Source organism: Pseudophryne corroboree, chromosome 4 (genome assembly GCF_028390025.1).
Source record: "Pseudophryne corroboree isolate aPseCor3 chromosome 4, aPseCor3.hap2, whole genome shotgun sequence".
NCBI lineage: Eukaryota > Metazoa > Chordata > Amphibia > Anura > Myobatrachidae > Pseudophryne > Pseudophryne corroboree.
Genome location: NC_086447.1, coordinates 613,261,848 through 613,280,670, shown reverse-complemented (window position 1 = coordinate 613,280,670; position 18,823 = coordinate 613,261,848). Strand labels below are relative to the sequence as shown.

Sequence of the window (18,823 nt, the reverse complement as noted above, 5' to 3'; positions counted from 1 at the left end):
GAAAGGAGGTGACCGCACAACATTATCACCACATGTGGCGAAAATATGTTGCGTGGTGTGAGGCCAGGAAGGCCCCACAAAGAAATTTCAACTCGGTCGTTTCCTGCATTTCCTGCAAACAGGAGTGTCTATGGGCCTCAAATTGGGGTCCATTAAGGTTCAAATTTCGGCCCTGTCGATTTTCTTCCAGAAAGAATTGGCTTCAGTTCCTGAAGTCCAGAAGTTTGTCAAGGGAGTATTGCATATACAACCCCCTTTTGTGCCTCCAGTGGCACTGTGGGATCTCAACGTAGTTCTGGGATTCCTCAAATCACATTGGTTTAAAACCAGTCAAATCTGTGGATTTGAAGCATCTCACATGAAAAGTGACCATGCTCTTGGCCCTGGCCTGGACCAGGCGAGTGTCAAATTGGTGGTTTTTTCTCAAAAAAGCCCATATCTGTTTGTCCATTCGGACAGGGCAGAGCTGCGGACTCGTCCCCAGTTCTCTCCCTAAGGTGGTGTCAGTGTTTCACCTGAACCAGCTTATTGTGGTGCCTTGCACCTACTAGGGACTTGGAGGACTCCAAGTTGCTAGATGTTGTCAGGGCCCTGAAAATATGTTCCAGGACGGCTGGAGTCAGGAAAACTGACTTGCTGTTATCCTGTATGCACCCAAAAAACTGGGTGCTCTTGCTTCTAAGCAGACTATTGCTAGTTGGATGTGTAATACAATTCAGCTTGCACATTCTGTGGCAGGCCTGCCACAGCCAAAATATGTAAATGCCCATTCCACAAGGAAGGTGGGCTCATCTTGGGCGGCTGCCCGAGGGGTCTCGGCTTTACAACTTTGCCAAGCAGCTACTTGGTCAGGGGCAAACACGTTTGCTAAATTCTACAAATTTGATACCCTGGCTAAGGAGGACCTGGAGTTCTCTCATTCGGTGCTGCAGAGTCATCCGCACTCTCCCGCCCGTTTGGGAGCTTTGGTATAATCCCCATGGTCCTTTCAGGAACCCCAGCATCCACTAGGACGATAGAGAAAATAAGAATTTACTTACCGATAATTCTATTTCTCGGAGTCCGTAGTGGATGCTGGGCGCCCATCCCAAGTGCGGATTATCTGCAATACTTGTACATAGTTACAAAAATCGGGTTATTATTGTTGTGAGCCATCTTTTCAGAGGCTCCGCTGTTATCATACTGTTAACTGGGTTTAGATCACAAGTTGTACGGTGTGATTGGTGTGGCTGGTATGAGTCTTACCCGGGATTCAAAATTCCTCCCTTATTGTGTACGCTCGTCCGGGCACAGTACCTAACTGGCTTGGAGGAGGGTCATAGGGGGAGGAGCCAGTGCACACCGCCTGATCGGAAAGCTTTACTTTTGTGCCCTGTCTCCTGCGGAGCCGCTATTCCCCATGGTCCTTTCAGGAACCCCAGCATCCACTACGGACTCCGAGAAATAGAATTATCGGTAAGTAAATTCTTATTTTCTGGGGTTGGGGAGGTTGGCATTTATAATATTAAACAGCACATGCTGTAAGTTGCGACCTCTCAATATGAGCAATGCAGGAGCATTTAAAGCTTTTTTTTTAATATATATAAACACTGTAGCATACCATTTCGTATGCAGATACAGCCGTGGTCGCACACAGGACATAGGCATGCCACATACTGTATAATTGTAATTAGCAAAAATTGCTTGTTTGTCCTATTTGCATAATTTTGAGAATAAGCTGCATTTTAATGGAAAAAGTTGCATGAATAGATGCTTGGCGCTACCAAGGCATGGCATGGCATGGCATGACTAGAAGGACTGTTTAATGTGAGCAGGGATGAAAGATGTAAGTGGACACATCTGTATCTAATTCCTTGGCTCAATCTGAGATATTGGTTTAACTGCCCATTTCATTTTATGCATATTCATGTTTTCCTCTCACTCCTTTATGGCAGCATACACAATGATCCATACACAATCCACTCCTTCTCCAGAGTTTTGACAGGAAAGAAGACACAACTGGAGGGTATATGAAACCACTCATCCCTACTTCTTGCGTCTTCTTTCCAGTACTTTTATCCTTGAGTCAGGTTAGACAGAGTTTGTTGTTTTTGTAGTTACAGGTATAGCATGCAGCTGTGCTGCTGCCAGGGGGTACAGATGATTGACAGGCTCCTTTCCCGTAGCCCAGGCCTATCCAGGAAAACTCTCCTCCTTGAAGGCAGGAAATGAACCACCTGCCGCTATGGAGTTTTTTGCTACCTTTGCATTTTTTAGGTGCATCTAGTTTAGAGCTGTGTGTGGTAGTGTTCAATGTATGAATACGGTAGGGGAAGACCCTGAAATTCACTCTTTGAGGCGCTCAGACATTGTGCGTCCTGTCTTTATGCCAGGCCAGGTCACTAGTTAAGCTAGTTCATAACTCTTTGTTTCATTTTAACATAAAATGATGAAGAAATGTTTTGTCTTATTATTTACAATATCATAGCTTAGAACCATGCATTTTAATACAATTAAATCTGCATACAAACTAAAAGCTTTTCCCCAAAGTTTTTATGTAAGGTTCAATCCTTTCAAAAATAAATGATGTAATCAGAAGAGTTTCCCAAGTTTGTGGTACTCATAGGATTAAAAACAAATGCTTGTCGCTAGATTTATATAACCATTTGTCTAGTAAATATATATTCTAGAGGCTTCCTACCCTGCAGTATTCCTATAAATTAGCAGTTCTTGTATGTTAAGGTGGCTATGTTGTGTCCCCTCTGTTAGCTGGAAGTACAGTAGGCTGAAGGGTAGAGTATTGCTTATATAGGACACGGGCTGAAATAGCATGCAGGGTGCACTTGAGGAAGCATTTGATTAGAAATGCACTTTTATTTGAAATTGCCTTCATTTTTTTTTGCTACCAAGAAACAGAAGTGTCACACAAACCTGTTAACTATTGCTGTTTGTTTTTATGTTTTAGGCCCAAATGTTATTGAGTCTAAACAATTTGGATATGATGCATCTAATATGTCCAAGGTATGCAGTGCTTCCTTCTTTTGCATTCAATATTGTTGACATTTTTAATAGTGCTATTAGAGTATACAGTATGGTACTTTTTTTTTTCTTTCTTACTCTATATAGAATAGTGAAATAATCTTGCAGCCCTTTTTGTTACAGCAGGAAGACACTGTTGTATTTCTGGGGATGCAATCAATTTGCCGGCTGTCGGGATCCCGGCGGTCAGGATACCAATGCCGGAATCCCGAGTGCCGACAGTCGGAATCCAAGCACCCACAGAGTGAGAACAGAACCTATGGCGAGCACAGCGAACCTGCAAGGGGACTATTCGTGCTCGCCTGGCAGCCGGCATTCTGGCGGGCGGGATACAGCTGTCGGGATCTTGACAGCTGGCATTGCGCCCACTGGTAAATAGTATGTATTTCTGAACAAATTGCAATCTGCTCGTCTTGTAATAAGACTTCACAACATGATGTGTTATGTGTGCATAAAAAGGAGTGTAGCTCACTTCTCTTCACACCTCCATAGGCTGCACGCAGAAGCCCGCAAAGCTGTTCCGGTGGCAGCTTGCATATTAACTGAATCTGCCCCATAGACTGCATACATGACATTGAAATATACAATGCCATGATTAGCCTTATTTCCATTAGTGTTCTACAGAACACTACTCTGTCTCTGGATTTGATTTTTTTCTTAATGGTACAAATACCTGTAGTAACCTGGTTATAACCAGTGTGAACATTACTGCAGCATTGTTTGCTATGGGTTGGATTTGATTTGCCGGCGGTCAGAATACTTCCAGCGGCATCCCGAAAGGGGAAGGTAAGTATACCAGATCCCGCTTGCCAATTGTGTCAGTTAATCAGAAAGTGGAATAAGGTACACCATACAAAGAATCCAAGGGGTAAATTAACCAAGATGCTGTTTCTTATTAATGCTGAAATTTAAAATAATGTTTTTAAAAGCAAAACACAGCATGTTCTGCTTTTTATACCATTTTTCATTTTACACTTAAATGCGCCAAGAAGAAAGCCATCGCTTAATAAATTTAACCCTTAAGGTCTTCTAAAGAAACATCATGGTATGAGGTGGTTAAATGACAGGTGTTATTGGCACAGTTTTTGGGTATGGTGGTTCAGTATGTCTATTATATTTATACTCTTTCAACCCCAACCCTCTGCTCATCTCCAGCTGCTGCTTGAGGTCGAGGCAAGAGATGAGCAGAATAGTCCTAGAAGGCAACAGTATCGACAACAGAAATCTTTGGGTCTGGTACACTAATTTTTCTCTGACGTCCTAGTGGATGCTAGGTACTCCGTAAGGACCATGGGGTATAGACGGGCTCCGCAGGAGACTGGGCACTCTTAAAAGAAAGAGTAGGTACTATATCTGGTGTGCACTGGCTCCTCCCTCTATGCCCCTCCTCCAGACCTCAGTTAGTATCTGTGCCCGGCCAGAGCTGGATGCACACTAGGGGCTCTCCTGAGCTTCCTAGAAAAGAAAGTATTTGTTAGGTTTTTTATTTTCAGTGAGATCTGCTGGCAACAGACTCACTGCTACGTGCGTGGGACTGAGGGGAGAGAAGCGAACCTACCTGCTTGCAGCTAGCTTGGGCTTCTAAGGCTACTGGACACCATTAGCTCCAGAGGAATCGAACACAGGCCCAGTCCTCGGTCGTCCGGTCCCGGAGCCACGCCGCCGTCCCCCTTGCAGAGCCAGAAGAACGAAGAGAAGTTGAAAATCGGCGGCTGAAGACTCCGGTCTTCATTAAGGTAGCGCACAGCACTGCAGCTGTGCGCCATTGCTCCCTTAGCACACCACACACTCCGGTCACTGATGGGTGCAGGGCGCTGGGGGGGGGCACCCTGGGCAGCAATTAGATTACCTTACTTGGCGAAAAGCACATAATACAGTCTGATAAACTGTATATGTGCATTAACCCCAGCCATTAAAGTACATAAAAGGACAGAAGCCCGCCGCTGAGGGGGCCGGGCCTTCTTCCTCAGCACACCGGCGCCATTTTCTCTTCACAGCTCAGCTGGAAGGAAGCTCCCCAGGCTCTCCCGTGCAGTATCCTGGTACACAAAGGCTAAAAAAGAGAGGGGGGGGACATAAATTTAGGCGCAAAACTGTGTATATAAGCTGCTATAGGGGAAAAATCACTCAGTATAGTGTACATCCCTGTATTATATAGCGCTGTGGTGTGTGCTGGCATACTCTCTCTCTGTCTCTCCAAAGGGCCTGGTGGGGGAACTGTCTTCAAATAGAGCATCCCCTGTGTGTGTGGTGTGTCGGTACGCGTGTGTCGACATGTCTGAGGTAAAAGGCTCCTCTAAGGAGGTGATAGAGCGGATAAGTGTGTGGGAGGGTGTCTCCGTCAACAACGTCGACACCGGTTTGGATATGTGTAAGTGCTGAGGTAAAATTATTGCACAAAAGGTTAGGGAACAGAAAGGAAATCTACCCTGGTCTGTCCCTATGTCACAGAGTCCTTCAGAGTCTCTCTATGTTCACTATCCAAAATAACAAAGTATCGACACGGAGTTTAACTCCACTGTCGACTACGATAATGCAAAGTTACAGCCAAGAGGGTTAAAAGATATTCAATATATGATTATTCGAATAAAAGATGATTTGCATATGACTGATGACTCATCTGTCCCTGACACGAGAGTACACATGTTAGTTAAGGGGAGGTAAATTTCCCTCCTCTCATGAGGAAAGAGCGGGAATCTCCAGACAAGAGACGGCAGCTTCCCACAAGAGAATTCTCAGGCTGTATCCTTTCCCCACTAGGGCCAGGATGTGTTGAGAATCTTCCCCTTGGGTGTCCTGTTTGCACTAGCTATTCTCAGGGATCCTGCAGATAGCGTGCACATTCTAGTATACTACCCAGACCGGCGATTGTGTCGGCATGGGTTTATAGCGCTGTGGCAGCGTGGACAGGTACCTTATCAGCAGAGATTGAGACCCTAGTATGTATATAAATATTTTAAGATGCTGTCTTAAGTGATAGATATATAATTATAAAGCATGCCCAAAGGGACATGAGTATACTGGGTCCTAGAGACAAAAGCTATGTCGATTTCTGCTTGAAGTGTCCTGTAGAATATACATTGGACAGATGATGCCGACTTAAGAGGCATATGGAAGGCTGAGGATTGTGTGGAGAAAGGTTCTCGGGCCTGGTCTCCACAGTTATAGCTGGTAATTCTGATATTTTGCTTTATATTCCTGCACAGCCTAGGAAAGCACGACATTATTAAATGCAGTTTTTCGAATAAAGGAACAAGAAAGTCTGAGGTGCGTCCTTTCTTGTCAGAGCCGGGGGCAGAGGAAAGAAGCTGTACAACACAGCTAGTCCCCAGGAACAGAAGTCCTCCCCGGCCTCTACAAAAATCCACCGCATGTCGCTGGGGCTCCACAGGCGGAGCTAGGCCCGGTGGGGACACGCCTTCGTAAGTTCAGCCACAAGTGGGTTCACTCCCTGTTAGATCCCTGGGCAATAGAAATTGTATCGCAGGGATACAGGCTGGACTGTGAGAAGATGCCCCCTCACCGAGGACCCGGCGGGATTCCCCCCAAGAGAGGGAGCCAGTGTTAACTGCAATTCGTAAATTGTATCTTCAACAGGTGGTGGTCAAGGGTCCCCTCCAACAAGAGGGTGTTATTATTCGACCATGTTATAATCCCGAAACCAGACGGTTCGGTTAGACCCATATTGAATTAAAATCCCTGAACATATACCTGAAAAGGTTCAGGTTCAAGATGGAATCGCTAAGAGCGGTCATTGCATGCCTGAAATGAATCGGGACATAAGGGATGCATACCTTCGTGTCCCCATTTATCCACCTCATCAGGCTTACCTCAGAAATGCGGTACGGGATTGTCATTACCAATTTCACCAAGGTAATGGCGGATATGATGGTGCTCCTGCGGAAGCAAGGTGTCACTATTATCACATACTTGGATGATCTCCTCATAAAAGCGAGATCAAGAGAGCAGTTGCTGGACAGCGTATCACCTTCTCTGGAAGTGAAACGGCAACACGACTGGATTCTATATATTCCAAAGTCGCAGTTGGTTCCTACAGCTCATCTGCCTCGCCTAGGCATGATCCTAGACACAGACCAGAAGAGGGTTTATCTCCCGATAGAGAGAGCTCAGGAGCTCATGACACTGGTCAGGAATCCATTGAAAACCAAAACAGGTGTCAGTGCATCACTGCACTCGAGTCCTGGGAAGGATGATGGCATCATACGAGGCCATCCCCTTCGGCTGGTTCCATGCAAGGACAATGGAACTTACTGGACAAGCGGTCCGGATCACCTCTTCAGATGCATCGGTTAATCACCCTATCACCCAGGGCCAGGGTGTCTCTCCTGTGGTGGCTGCGGAGTGCTCACCTTCTCGAGGGCCGCAGATTCTGCATTCAGGACTGGGTCCTGGTGACCACGGATGCATGCCTCCGAGGGTGGGGGGCAGTTACACAGGGAAGAAAATTCCAAGGTTTGCGGTCAAGCCAACAGACTTGCTTTCACATCAATATCCTGGAACTAATGGCCATATACAACGCCCTAAGTCAAGCGGAGTTCCTGCTTCGCGACCAACCGGTTCTGATCCAGTCAGACCGCAGGGGCTCATGTAAACCGCCAGGGCGGCACAAGGAGCAGGGTGGCGTGGGTAGAAGCCACCAGAATTCTTTGCTGGGCGGAGAATCAAGTAAGCGCACTGTCAGCAGTGTTCATTCCGGGAGTGGACACGACCTCCACCCGGGAAAGTGGTGACTTCATCAGGAAGTCTTCACGCAGTTTTGCAAATTGATGGAAACTGCCTCAGGTGGACTACATGGCGTCCCACCTCAATAAAAAGATAAAAAAAGGTTTTACGCTGGGTCAAGGGACTCTCAGGCGATAGCTGTGGTCGCACTAGTAACACCGTGGGTGTTCCAGTCGGTCTATATATTCCCTCCTCTTCCTCTCAGACCCAAGGGCTGAGAATTGTAATAAACGGAGGAGTGTGAACAATATTCTTTGCTCCGGATTGGCCAAGAAGGACTCGGTACCCGGAACTGCAAGAAATGCTCTGAGGACCCATGGCCTCTGCCTCTCAGTCAGGACATGTTGCAACAGGGACCCTGTCTGATCCAAGACTTACCGCGGCTGCGTTGGACGGCATGGCGGTTGAACGCCGGATCCTAGCGGAAAAGGGCATTCCGGATGCAGTTATTCCTACGCTGATAAAGGCTAGGAAAGACGTGACAGCAAGACTTTTTCACTGTATATGGCGAAAATAGGTTGCTTGGTGTGTGGCCGGGAAGGCCCTACAGAGGAATTCCAGGGGGGTCGATTCCTGCACTTCCTACAGTCAGGAGTGACTATGGGCCTAAAATTAGGATCCATAAAGGCCAAGATTTCGGCCCTATCCCTTTTTCTCTCAAAAAGAACTGGCTTCACTGCCTGAAGTTCGGACGTTGTTACAGGGGTGCTGCATATTCAGCCCCTTTTGTGCCTCCAGTGGCACCTTGGGATCTTAACGTGTATTGGATTCCTAAAATCCCACTGGTTTGAGCCACTTAAGACCGTGGAGCTAAAATATCTCACGTGGAAAGTGGTCATGCTTTTGGCCTTAGCTTGGACTAGGCGTGTGTCAGCATTGGCGGCTTTGTCATGTAAAAGCCCATATCTGATCTTCCATATGGAAAGGGCAGAATGGAGGATTCGTCCCCAATTTCTCCCTAAGATGGTATCATCGTTTCATTTGAACCAACCTATTGTGGTACCTGCGGCTACTAGGGACTTGGAGGATTCCAAGTTGCTGGACGTAGTCCGGGCCCTGAAACTTTATGTTTCCAGGACGGCTAGAGTCAGAAAAACTGACTCGCTATTTATCCTGCATGCACCCAACAAGCTGGGTGCTCCTGCTTCAAAGCAGACTATTGCTCGCTGGATCTGTAGCACCATTCAGCTTGCACATTCTGCGGCTGGACTGCCGCATCCTAAATCAGTAAAAGCCCATTCCACGAGGAAGGTGGGCTCTTCTTGGGCGGCTGCCCGAGGGGTCTCGGCTTTACAACTTTGCCGAGCTGCTACTTGGTCGGGTTCAAACACTTTTGCAAAATTCTACAAGTTTGATACCCTGGCTGAGGAGGACCTTGAGTTTGCTCATTCGGTGCTGCAGAGTCATCCGCACTCTCCCGCCCGTTTGGGAGCTTTGGTATAATCCCCATGGTCCTTACGGAGTACCCAGCATCCACTAGGACGTCAGAGAAAATAAGAATTTACTCACCGGTAATTCTATTTCTCGTAGTCCGTAGTGGATGCTGGGAGCCCGTCCCAAGTGCGGACTCTCTGCAATACATGTATATAGTTATTGCTTAACTAAAGGGTTATTGTATGAGCCATCTGTTGAGAGAGGCTCCGTTATTGTTCATAGTGTTAACTGGGTATAGTTATCACGAGTTGTACAGTGTGATTGGTGTGGCTGGTATGAGTCTTACCCTGGATTCCAAATCCTTTCCTTGTAATGTCAGCTCTTCCGGGCACAGTTTCCCTAACTGAGGTCTGGAGGAGGGGCATAGAGGGAGGAGCCAGTGCACACCAGATATAGTACCTAATCTTTCTTTTAAGAGTGCCCAGTCTCCTGCGGAGCCCGTCTATACCCCATGGTCCTTACGGAGTACCCAGCATCCACTACGGACTACGAGAAATAGAATTACCGGTGAGTAAATTCTTATTTTTTTTGGAGCCCCCTATCCCTTCCCTGCTAGGTACTGGCGAGTTAACTTGAGTCTGAGAGAGTGGGGCCCCCTGAGAGAAGCAGGCTTGGGAGTACTCACCCTCTGCCCCCCCTACATTAGTGTGGCTCTTCCCACCGCATTCCTCCAACTACATTTTCAAAACCCATAGCCTATTCTACCCCTACCGGACAATTGCTCCGCAGCCATGCTGTATCATAGTGGGCCTGATTTGGAGTTGCATGTAAAGCAGCTGCAATGGTGTTAGGAAACAAATGTGGATTTCCACCTGAACTGTTGGCTTTACCTACTGTATGTGCTCATAAACCCCCAATCTATCTGCTGGTAAAGGTTACCATCATTATTTTCAGCTCATATGTGCCCCAGACCTATATATGGTGCAGAATATCTGACTACAGTTGGAAGAATCACTGCATACGCTCACCTCTGAATTGAACGAAACTCTGTCGACACATCCTACTTGCGTACTCCCCATTGGCATGCAGTTACACCCATTGCAAGTGAAGATGAGATCAATACAATTAAATAGCCCTTAATTGCTCTGATGTGTATATCATCTGATGCATGAGCAGTCTGCTAAAAGTCACAACATTTGTATGTGTGCAGCTCAGAATCTGGGTTAATGTCTGCAACTTGAGGATGGACTCTATAGGGTATATTAACTAAAGGTCGATTTTAATCGTTTTTCATAGATGAAAATCAATCTAAATCAGTGCTGTCTTTAAGTGTCCAAAACACACACATTTACTAACATTTAAAAATCAATACCAAAAAATTGGCTGTTAGTAAATGTGTTACAGCCCATGAAACACAACATTGATTTAGATTAATTTTTACTGATTTCAAATCTATAGCAATCTACCTTTAGTAAATATACCCCCTAATGTCTCAGTATGTTACCCCCTCAATTGTAAATGTATTTGACCTATTCCATGTTATCTAACTACATAAGGCTTGTTATTTTTATTGTTTGATGTTGTCAGATTTGTATGTGCCTTATAAACAACATTTGCTGAAGATACTCCATTGCATATTAGACATTTTACTGCATTATTTTCTGTGTTATTCCAGGCGGGCAAGTTTCATTTGCAGTCTCCAATCTTGTCCACTTATAACCAACAACTATGGCTAATGTGTAGGATTGTACTAGATAAGTCCGATGGTAAGTAATCCCTACATCTTAACGCCATTTCATGTGTGAATGCACTGCAGATTGTCACTTTGCCTCATGTAGCCCAACTTTAAGAGCAAGGGCCGCTTGTGAGCTCCCCGAAAAATGTCATGAATTATGTAGATTTATTTGACTAAAATACACTGAACTACCAAAAGTCATGGGATAGGTGGCAAGTATCGTATAGGATCTCCTCTAGTCCGGCAAATTAAAACAACTTGACAGGGCATCGATTCCACAAGTGGGTAGGAAGACGTCTGGAGAGATGTTGACCCCTGTCGTCTGGATAGCTTCCTACAGTTCCCTTATGTGCAGATTTTGGGTGCAAATGGACCTCTTCACTACGTCCTATAATTGCATGTTTGGGTTCATGTTGGGTGAACATGGTTTCCACACCCTTCATCTGAACTCTCCTGAATGCTCCTCAAACCAATTCTGGAAGCCTTGGGATAGATGACACTGTGCATTATCCTGCTGGAATAGCCCATCGTTGTGGGGGTACATAAAGTCCATGAAGAGCTGCAAATGGTCACCAAGCTCTGCAACGTAGTGGTTATCGGTCAATGACTTATTCAGATGGACTAGCGGACACAACCCATGCCACATGAACACACCCCAAACCATGAAGTAACTACCACCAGCATGCATGGGGCCTTGTTGACAACTGGGGTCCATGACCTCATGAGTTCTGTGCCACACCTGAACCCTACCATGAGCCCGAAACAACTGGAACCGTGACTCTTTGGACCACGCCACATGTTGCCAGTTCTGCAGGGTCCAATTAGCGATGCACACGAGCCCAGGTGAGGCACTGTGTCCGGTGTTATAGGGCACTCTGGTGGGTCTTCTGCTCCCATATCCCATGCAAGCTAAAGAATGTTGTACTGACCTGCTGGATAGGCGTCTGGTAGCTTCTGCATTGAATGTGGATGTGATTTGAGCCAGTGTCGCTTGTTTGTTACCACGGACAATTCTGGCCAGACGTTGCTAGTCACAAACGTTAAGCACCCATGGTCTGCCACTGCGCTGTCCACGGAGGGTGGTAATGCCTTCCATGAGGTATTCCTGCTACATATGTGACGCCGTACTGTAGATCAAGGAATCTTGAATATCGGGCACCTACTATCATGCCGCACTTAAACTCCCGATAATTCACATCCCCTTGCCATGAGCAGCCTAGCTGGTGTTCAAACTGACCTTTACATACTGCTGTCCCATGACTTTTGGGACTTTAGTGTAGTTTTTCATAAACCCATAGGGTTATTATAGTATTATTGATAAAGGACTTTATTTAGTGTTAGATGGAAATCCAGCTATTAGGGTGTGGACATATTTGGGAGTAGGGCACATTTTAGCTGATCCACAACTATCCGTATTTGTGTCGCATGCAGAAGTACTGTACACAGTATTTTTCCCACATGTGAGTTCAGAATAAAAATAGTTTTTGTACACGTTGCACCCTGTAGCTGCCTTTGCTCCTAACACTAAATATTGCCTGACCGTTTTGCTTTGCCTTGTAATCTCCTTCAAACCCTTTGATATCCAAATGATACCCTCACTACACTCATCTTCATGGTAATTAGAGGATTTGTTGCTCTTAGGACATTGGGAGAAATTCAGTCTGTGCTATGTGCTGCGTTTGCGCACATATTGGCACTTACAAGTGTTAACATTTCAAGTTTTTCCTCATATCTCTTTGGGGTGTGAGAGAAACTTGCTTTGCCTGTAGATGCGATGTGCTGTTCCAGAAAGGCACATACATCTTGCCTCAATACACCATATAGCGGGAGATGCCTGGCGTGAGTGAGCTAACAGATCTGTGTCACATTGGTATGCGAATAGTATACACACCCAGACTCTGCTGATTAAAATGATATGCGGCATGCCTATATTTTCTGTGCGTCTGTAACTAAATACGAAATGGTATGTTACAGTGTTTTCTAGGAAAGCACTGTAATGTACCATTTCATATGTAGATGAAGGCGCAGTCGCACACAGAATATAGGCACGCTGCATTTTAAACAGCATTCGCATTTTGCGAATACGACTCATTTTAATGGAAAAAGTCGCACGTAAAGATGCTCGGCATGGTGTGACTAGAAGGACTGTTTAACGTTTACGGAAGCTAGATGTAAGTGGACACATCTGTAGTGTCTATGCTGAGAAATGTATTTTTTCCCATAGAGGTTTAACAGGGTAAAGTGCTTTAGTTTAAGTCTAACCCCAAACAAATAGAACTGTATAGAAAACCTGTTAATGTACACCATAGGCAAATGCAAGGGCCATTTGAACCCCCTACTGTTACAACACTGTCCGACTGTCGATCTTATTTTTCGATGCATGCAACATGTTCACAGGGAAGAATTCAGTTGTTCTTATCGTCGGCCACCACTAGATGGCGCCTGACAGCAATTCAATTGTTGGTCCATTCGGGCGCGAACAGCTTCTGGCGCTGGCATTTCAGCTCGCAGCCCACTATGCTGACAAGCTGAAATGAGCAACAAGTGACTCCTTTATGCGCCCAAGTGGCACTTTTTGCGTCATGCCCAGCACTTTTTCGGGTTTAGCCATTTACATAGCTAAAGCAAGACTGTCTGGGCACAATAATACCCCTTTCACATCGCACAAATAACCCGGTATCGACACGGCATATTGCCGTGTCGACACGTGTCAGTATGAGATGTGAAAGCACTCTGCCGGAATTAGCGGGTCGCCTGACGCGGTAATTCAACCCGGTATAAAAGAAGGATTATACCCAGGTTGAATACCGGGTCAGGTGCAGTGTGAATGGGAGCCGCGTCGATGCGACACAGTTCCCATTCACAGCATAGGGAGAGGCGGCGCCGCCTCCACCCCCTGCCCCTGCTGCGCCCCCCCCCCCCCCCCGCTGCTATGGCAACCGACCCGGTATATTGCCGGGTCGGAAAGCCAGCAGAGGGGAGCAAATGCCGGATCCCACCCGGTAAGTACACGTTTCTTTTACCGGGTGGGATCCGGCATTTACGATCTGAATGCGGTATAAGAGTGAAAACACCCCCTTTTAAATATCGTTCATCCCCTCAAACTCCCATCACTTTAGACAGGAGATCGGGCGCCATAAACAATTGAATCGCCCCCACACAATTAACTTTTTTCTCTTATGTCCTAGGGGATACTAGGAATCCATTTAGTACCATGGGGTATAGACGGGTCCACTAGGAGCCATGGACACTTTAAGAAATTGTTAGTGTGCGCTGGCTCCTCCCTCTATGCCCCTCCTACCAGACTCGGTTTAGAAAATGTGCCCGGAGAAGCCGGACATATCTCTGGAAGCTCCTGAAGAGTTTTCTGCATTTATTTTCTGTGTTTGTTATTTTCAGGCAGGACTGGATGGCACCAGCCTGCCTGCTTTGTGGGACTTAGGGGGGGAAACGGCCCAATCTCTCTCAGGGTTAATGATCCCATTCCCCGCTGACAGGACACTAGCTCCTGAGGGAACTATTCGCAAGCCCCACCACAGTGAGCGTACATTCCCGCAGCACGCCGCCACCCCTAACAGAGCCAGAAGAATGAAGAGTGGTGAGTACTAAGCCGGTGTCCCGGTTAGCGGGTCACAGGCCATTATGGCGTCATGAGGGTACGGAGACGCGCGGCTTCTAAACTGGGTGGACTGCGTCTGCCGCTGTGTACGGGCATAGACGCAGACTGGCAACATAGCCATAAAAGGAGTCTGTCTCCAGTTTTATGCACAAGACACATACAGCCAGTACAAAAAAGTGTGGGAAGACCGCGTGCCATTGAAGAGGCGGGGCTTCACTATGAGCGGATCCAGCAGCTCACCAGTGCCATTTCCCTATGCAGCCGACACAGACGCAGGATGACAAGGACGCTCAGCTCCTCCGGAGAGACTTCAGATTACCTCAGCGGTACCACAGGGGTCATAGCAGGAAGGGAGTGATTGTTTGTGTACTAAATCCCTAACCTAGGTACTTATTCTGCGACCTGGCTAAGCTTGGCATTAGTGTTAAGGGCACCATGTGCTGGTTCCATACTCCCTGTGTCTCCCTGGAAGGTCTCTTTGTAGGTTTATTATGCATTGTGCACACAATTGTGTGTGTGTGTGTTGTCACTAGACAGTATGTCAGTCAAAGAGTATGTTTCATGTAAAGCACAGTGTTCCTCTTCCCCAGGGGTTTCACTAGTGTGTACACAATGTAGTATCCCTTCCCAGGCTAGTGGGGCAGAACCAGCATGGCTGGACTCCATTAGGGGAATGATTTCCACCGTCTCTATGAAGTTATCTCGGAATTAGAAAGAGACGCAATACTTAAGACAATCTATGACTGAGTTTATGAGAAGAGGCTCCGTACCCAAACCAGCGTCTCAGCCCCCTGCCGTTTGTCCGCAAAAATCGTTGCACTTTGGCCCATATCCTGCAGTCTGACTCGGATGATGAAGGGTCAGACATGGAGGAGGGTGAGGTGGACTCAGAGGTGGGGGAGGATACTCTGTCACAGGGAATAGAGGCTCTTATAGAAGCTATTAGAGAAGTTCTGAATATCTCTGATAAGATTTCTCACTCTCCTCTGTCACCTTATTTTAATATAAAAAAATAAATCCTCAGCCACTTTTCATGTGTCAAGAGAATTAAATACCCTGTTTAAAGAACCATGGGTTAATCCTGATAGGAAATTTAAAGTCCCTAAACGGTTATTATCATCCTTTCCTTTTCCTCCTGAGTATAGGAAAAAATGGGAAAATCCACCAATAGTGGATGCATCAGTACCCAGGCTCTCACGGAAAATTGTATTGCCTGTACCGGGGGCAGCCTTGCTGAAAAACGCGGCTGACTGCAAGATTGAGACTACGCTCAAATCTTTATATACCGCTGCGGGGGTGGTCCAGAGACCCACTATAGCATGTGGGTGGATTACGCGAGCCATTGCTAAATGGTCGGGTATTCTGTTTGAGGGATTAGATACCTTACCTCAAGGGGAGCTTGTTTTGCTCATGCAACATATACAGGACTCTGCGAACTTTATGGTGGAAGCCATAAAAGAAATAGGCTTGCTTAACGCATGCACTACTTCTATGGCAGTGTCTGCACGCAGGGGCCTATGGCTACGCCAGTGGACAGCGGATGCGGACTCCAGGAAAGGCGTGGAAAACCTACCTTTCACAGGCGAGGCCTTATTTGGAGATGAAATAGACAAATGGATCTCCAAAGCTACTGTGGGTAAGTCCACATACCTTCCTGCTGCAGCTCCCCCAGCTAAGAAGGCCTACTCAGGACGCAATTTACAGTACTTTCGGGCTGCCAAGTTTAGGGGCAAGCCCAGAGGTTCTTCTACCGCCACCAGAGGCACTAGAGGTAAACCACAAAAACCAGCAACTGCCGGGTCACCGGAACAGGCGGTGGACTGAGATCCCTGGAAGACTGGCAGGTGGGAGCCCGGCTAAAATTCTTCAGTCACATCTGGACAACATCTTGCTAGGATCCCTGGGTCATAGATCTTATTTCCTAGGGCTTCAGACTGGAGTTCCAGGAGCTCCCACCTCACAGATTCTTCAAATCAGGCTTACCAGTTTCACAAGAGGCAAGTGTAACTTTACAGAACGCCATTCAAAAACTGGTACAGACCCAGGTCATTGTTCCAGTTCCACCTCATCTGCAAAACAAGGGGTACTATTCCAACCTGTTTGTAGTACCGAAACCGGACGGTTCGATGAGGCCGATTCTGAACCTCAAGTCGTTGAACTCGTACTTACGAGTGTTTAAATTTAAGATGGAGTCTCTGAGAGTGGTGATCTCAGGTCTGGAGGAGGGGGAATTCCTAGTGTCTCTTGATATCAAGGATGCATACCTTCACATTCCGATCTGGCCGCCTCATCAGGCTTATCTACAATTTGCACTGCAGGACTGTTCACCAAAGTGATGACAGAGATGATGTTTCTACTCCGCAAACAGGGAGTGAACATAATTCCGTACTTGGAAGATCTTCTGATAAAGGCGCCGTCCAGAGAATGGTTGTTGGACAGCATTGGCCTCTCAACCAGACTACTCCTCGATCACGGGTGGATTCTGAACCTACCAAAATCTCACCTGGAACCGACACAAAGGCTTCCTTTCCAGGGAATGATACTGGACACAGAGTCTCCGAGTGTTCCTTCCCTCGGAAAAGGCTATGGTAAACCAGTCGATTGTTCGGGCTGTTCTGAAGCCAGCCTGGATCTCGGTGCATCTGTGCATTACAAGGCGCTTCAGTGCAGAAGGTTTCATGCGAGGCCCTTCCAACTGGTTCGGATCGCATCTTCACATGCACCAGAGGATCCGTCTGTCGCCAAGAGCCAGGATCTCCCTTCTGTGGTGGCTACAGACTTCTCACCTCGTCGAGGGTTGGAGGTTCAGGATTCAGAATTGGATTCTGCTAACCACAGACGCAAGCCTCAGAGGTTGGGGAGCAGTTTCAGGGAAGATGGTCAAGTCAGGAAGTCGTCCTACCAATAAACATCCTGGAACTCAGGGCTATCTACAACGCCCTTCTGCAGGCCTCATCTCTACTTCGGAATCAGGCCATTCAAGTCCAGTTGGACAATTTAACGTACATTAACCAACAGGGCAGAACAAAAAGCAGAGCAGCAATGTCAGAGGTGTCAAGAATTCTCCTCTGGGCGGAAAAACACGCTGTGGCGTTGTCGGCGGTCTTCATTAATTCCAGGAGTAGACAACTGGGAAGCAGACTACCTCAGCAGACACGGAAGTGTTCCGGTGGTCTAAACGTCTGTGGGGATAGCCACAAATCGACATGATGGCCTCTCGACTCAACAAGAAGTTCAAGCGGTATTGTTCCAGGCTGAGGGACCCACAAGCAGTGGCAGTAGACGCTCTGACAACTCCGTGGGTCTACCAGCTGGTGTACATGTTTCCTCCACTTCCTCTCATCCCAAGAATTCTAAAAATAATAAAAAGGGAAAAGGTTCAAGCAGTCCTCATTGCTCCGGACTGGCCATGAAGGGCCTGGTATGCGGATCTTCTCGAGATGCTGCTCGAAGATCCGTGGCCTCTAGCTCTTCGCCAGGATTTTCTGCAACAGGGCCCATTCATCTATCAAGACTTACCGCTGCTACGTTTAACGGCATGGAAGTTGAACGACTAATTCTAGCCAGGAGAGGGATTCCTGACAAGGTCATACCGACTATGATCCAGGCCGGGAAGGGGGTAACGTCTAAACATTACCACCATATTTGGAGGAAATATGTCTCTTGGTGTGAGAGCAGACAATATTCTGCGGTGGAATTTCATCTGGATCGTTTCCTGCTTTTTGTGCAGTCTGGAATGGATGTGGGCCTACGTCTAGGCTCCATAAAAGTCCAGATTTCGGCCTTGTCTATTTTCTTTCAGAAACAATTGGCTTCCCTCCCTGAGGTCCAGACGTTCTTGAAAGGTGTTCTGCACATCCAACCTCCCTTTGTGCCTCCCACGGCACCTTGGGATCTCAATTTGGTGCTACAGAATCTCCAATCAGACTGGTTTGAACAGTTACAGGAGGTTGACGTAAAGTGCCTCACGTGGAAGGCAGTAACACTGTTGGCCTTGGCTTCAGCAAGACGTGTGTCGGAGCTAGGGGCGTTGTCTCACAAGAGCCCCTATTTAATTTTCCATGAGGACAGAGCTGAACTCAGAACCCGTCAGCAATTTCTTCCTAAGGTGGTGTCTGCGTTTCACATCAACCAACCTATTGTGGTTCCGGTTGTTTTAAGTACACCTCTGTTACTTCAAAGCCTTTGGATGTTGTAAAGGCTTTGAAGGTGTATGTAAAGAGAACAGCTTGTCACAGGAAATCTGACTCGCGGTTCGTTCTCTATAATCCCAATAAAATTGGGCGTCCTGCTTCAAAGCAGTCCATTGCACGCTGGTTCAGGCTCACTATCCA

The 18,823-nt window shown here is 46.9% G+C and overlaps 1 protein-coding gene across 4 annotated transcripts in view; it reads left to right on the top strand.

Annotated features, from left to right (window-relative positions):
- Positions 1-18,823, top strand: part of TMEM181 (transmembrane protein 181) — a 236,698-nt gene that overhangs the window by 95,936 nt on the left and 121,939 nt on the right. For all 4 annotated transcript variants that reach the window (XM_063917643.1, XM_063917644.1, XM_063917645.1 and 1 more), the window contains 2 exons: positions 2,945-3,000; positions 10,811-10,901. In XM_063917643.1, coding sequence (XP_063773713.1) covers positions 2,945-3,000; positions 10,811-10,901 — 147 coding nt within the window. The remainder of the gene's footprint in view (positions 1-2,944; positions 3,001-10,810; positions 10,902-18,823) is intronic.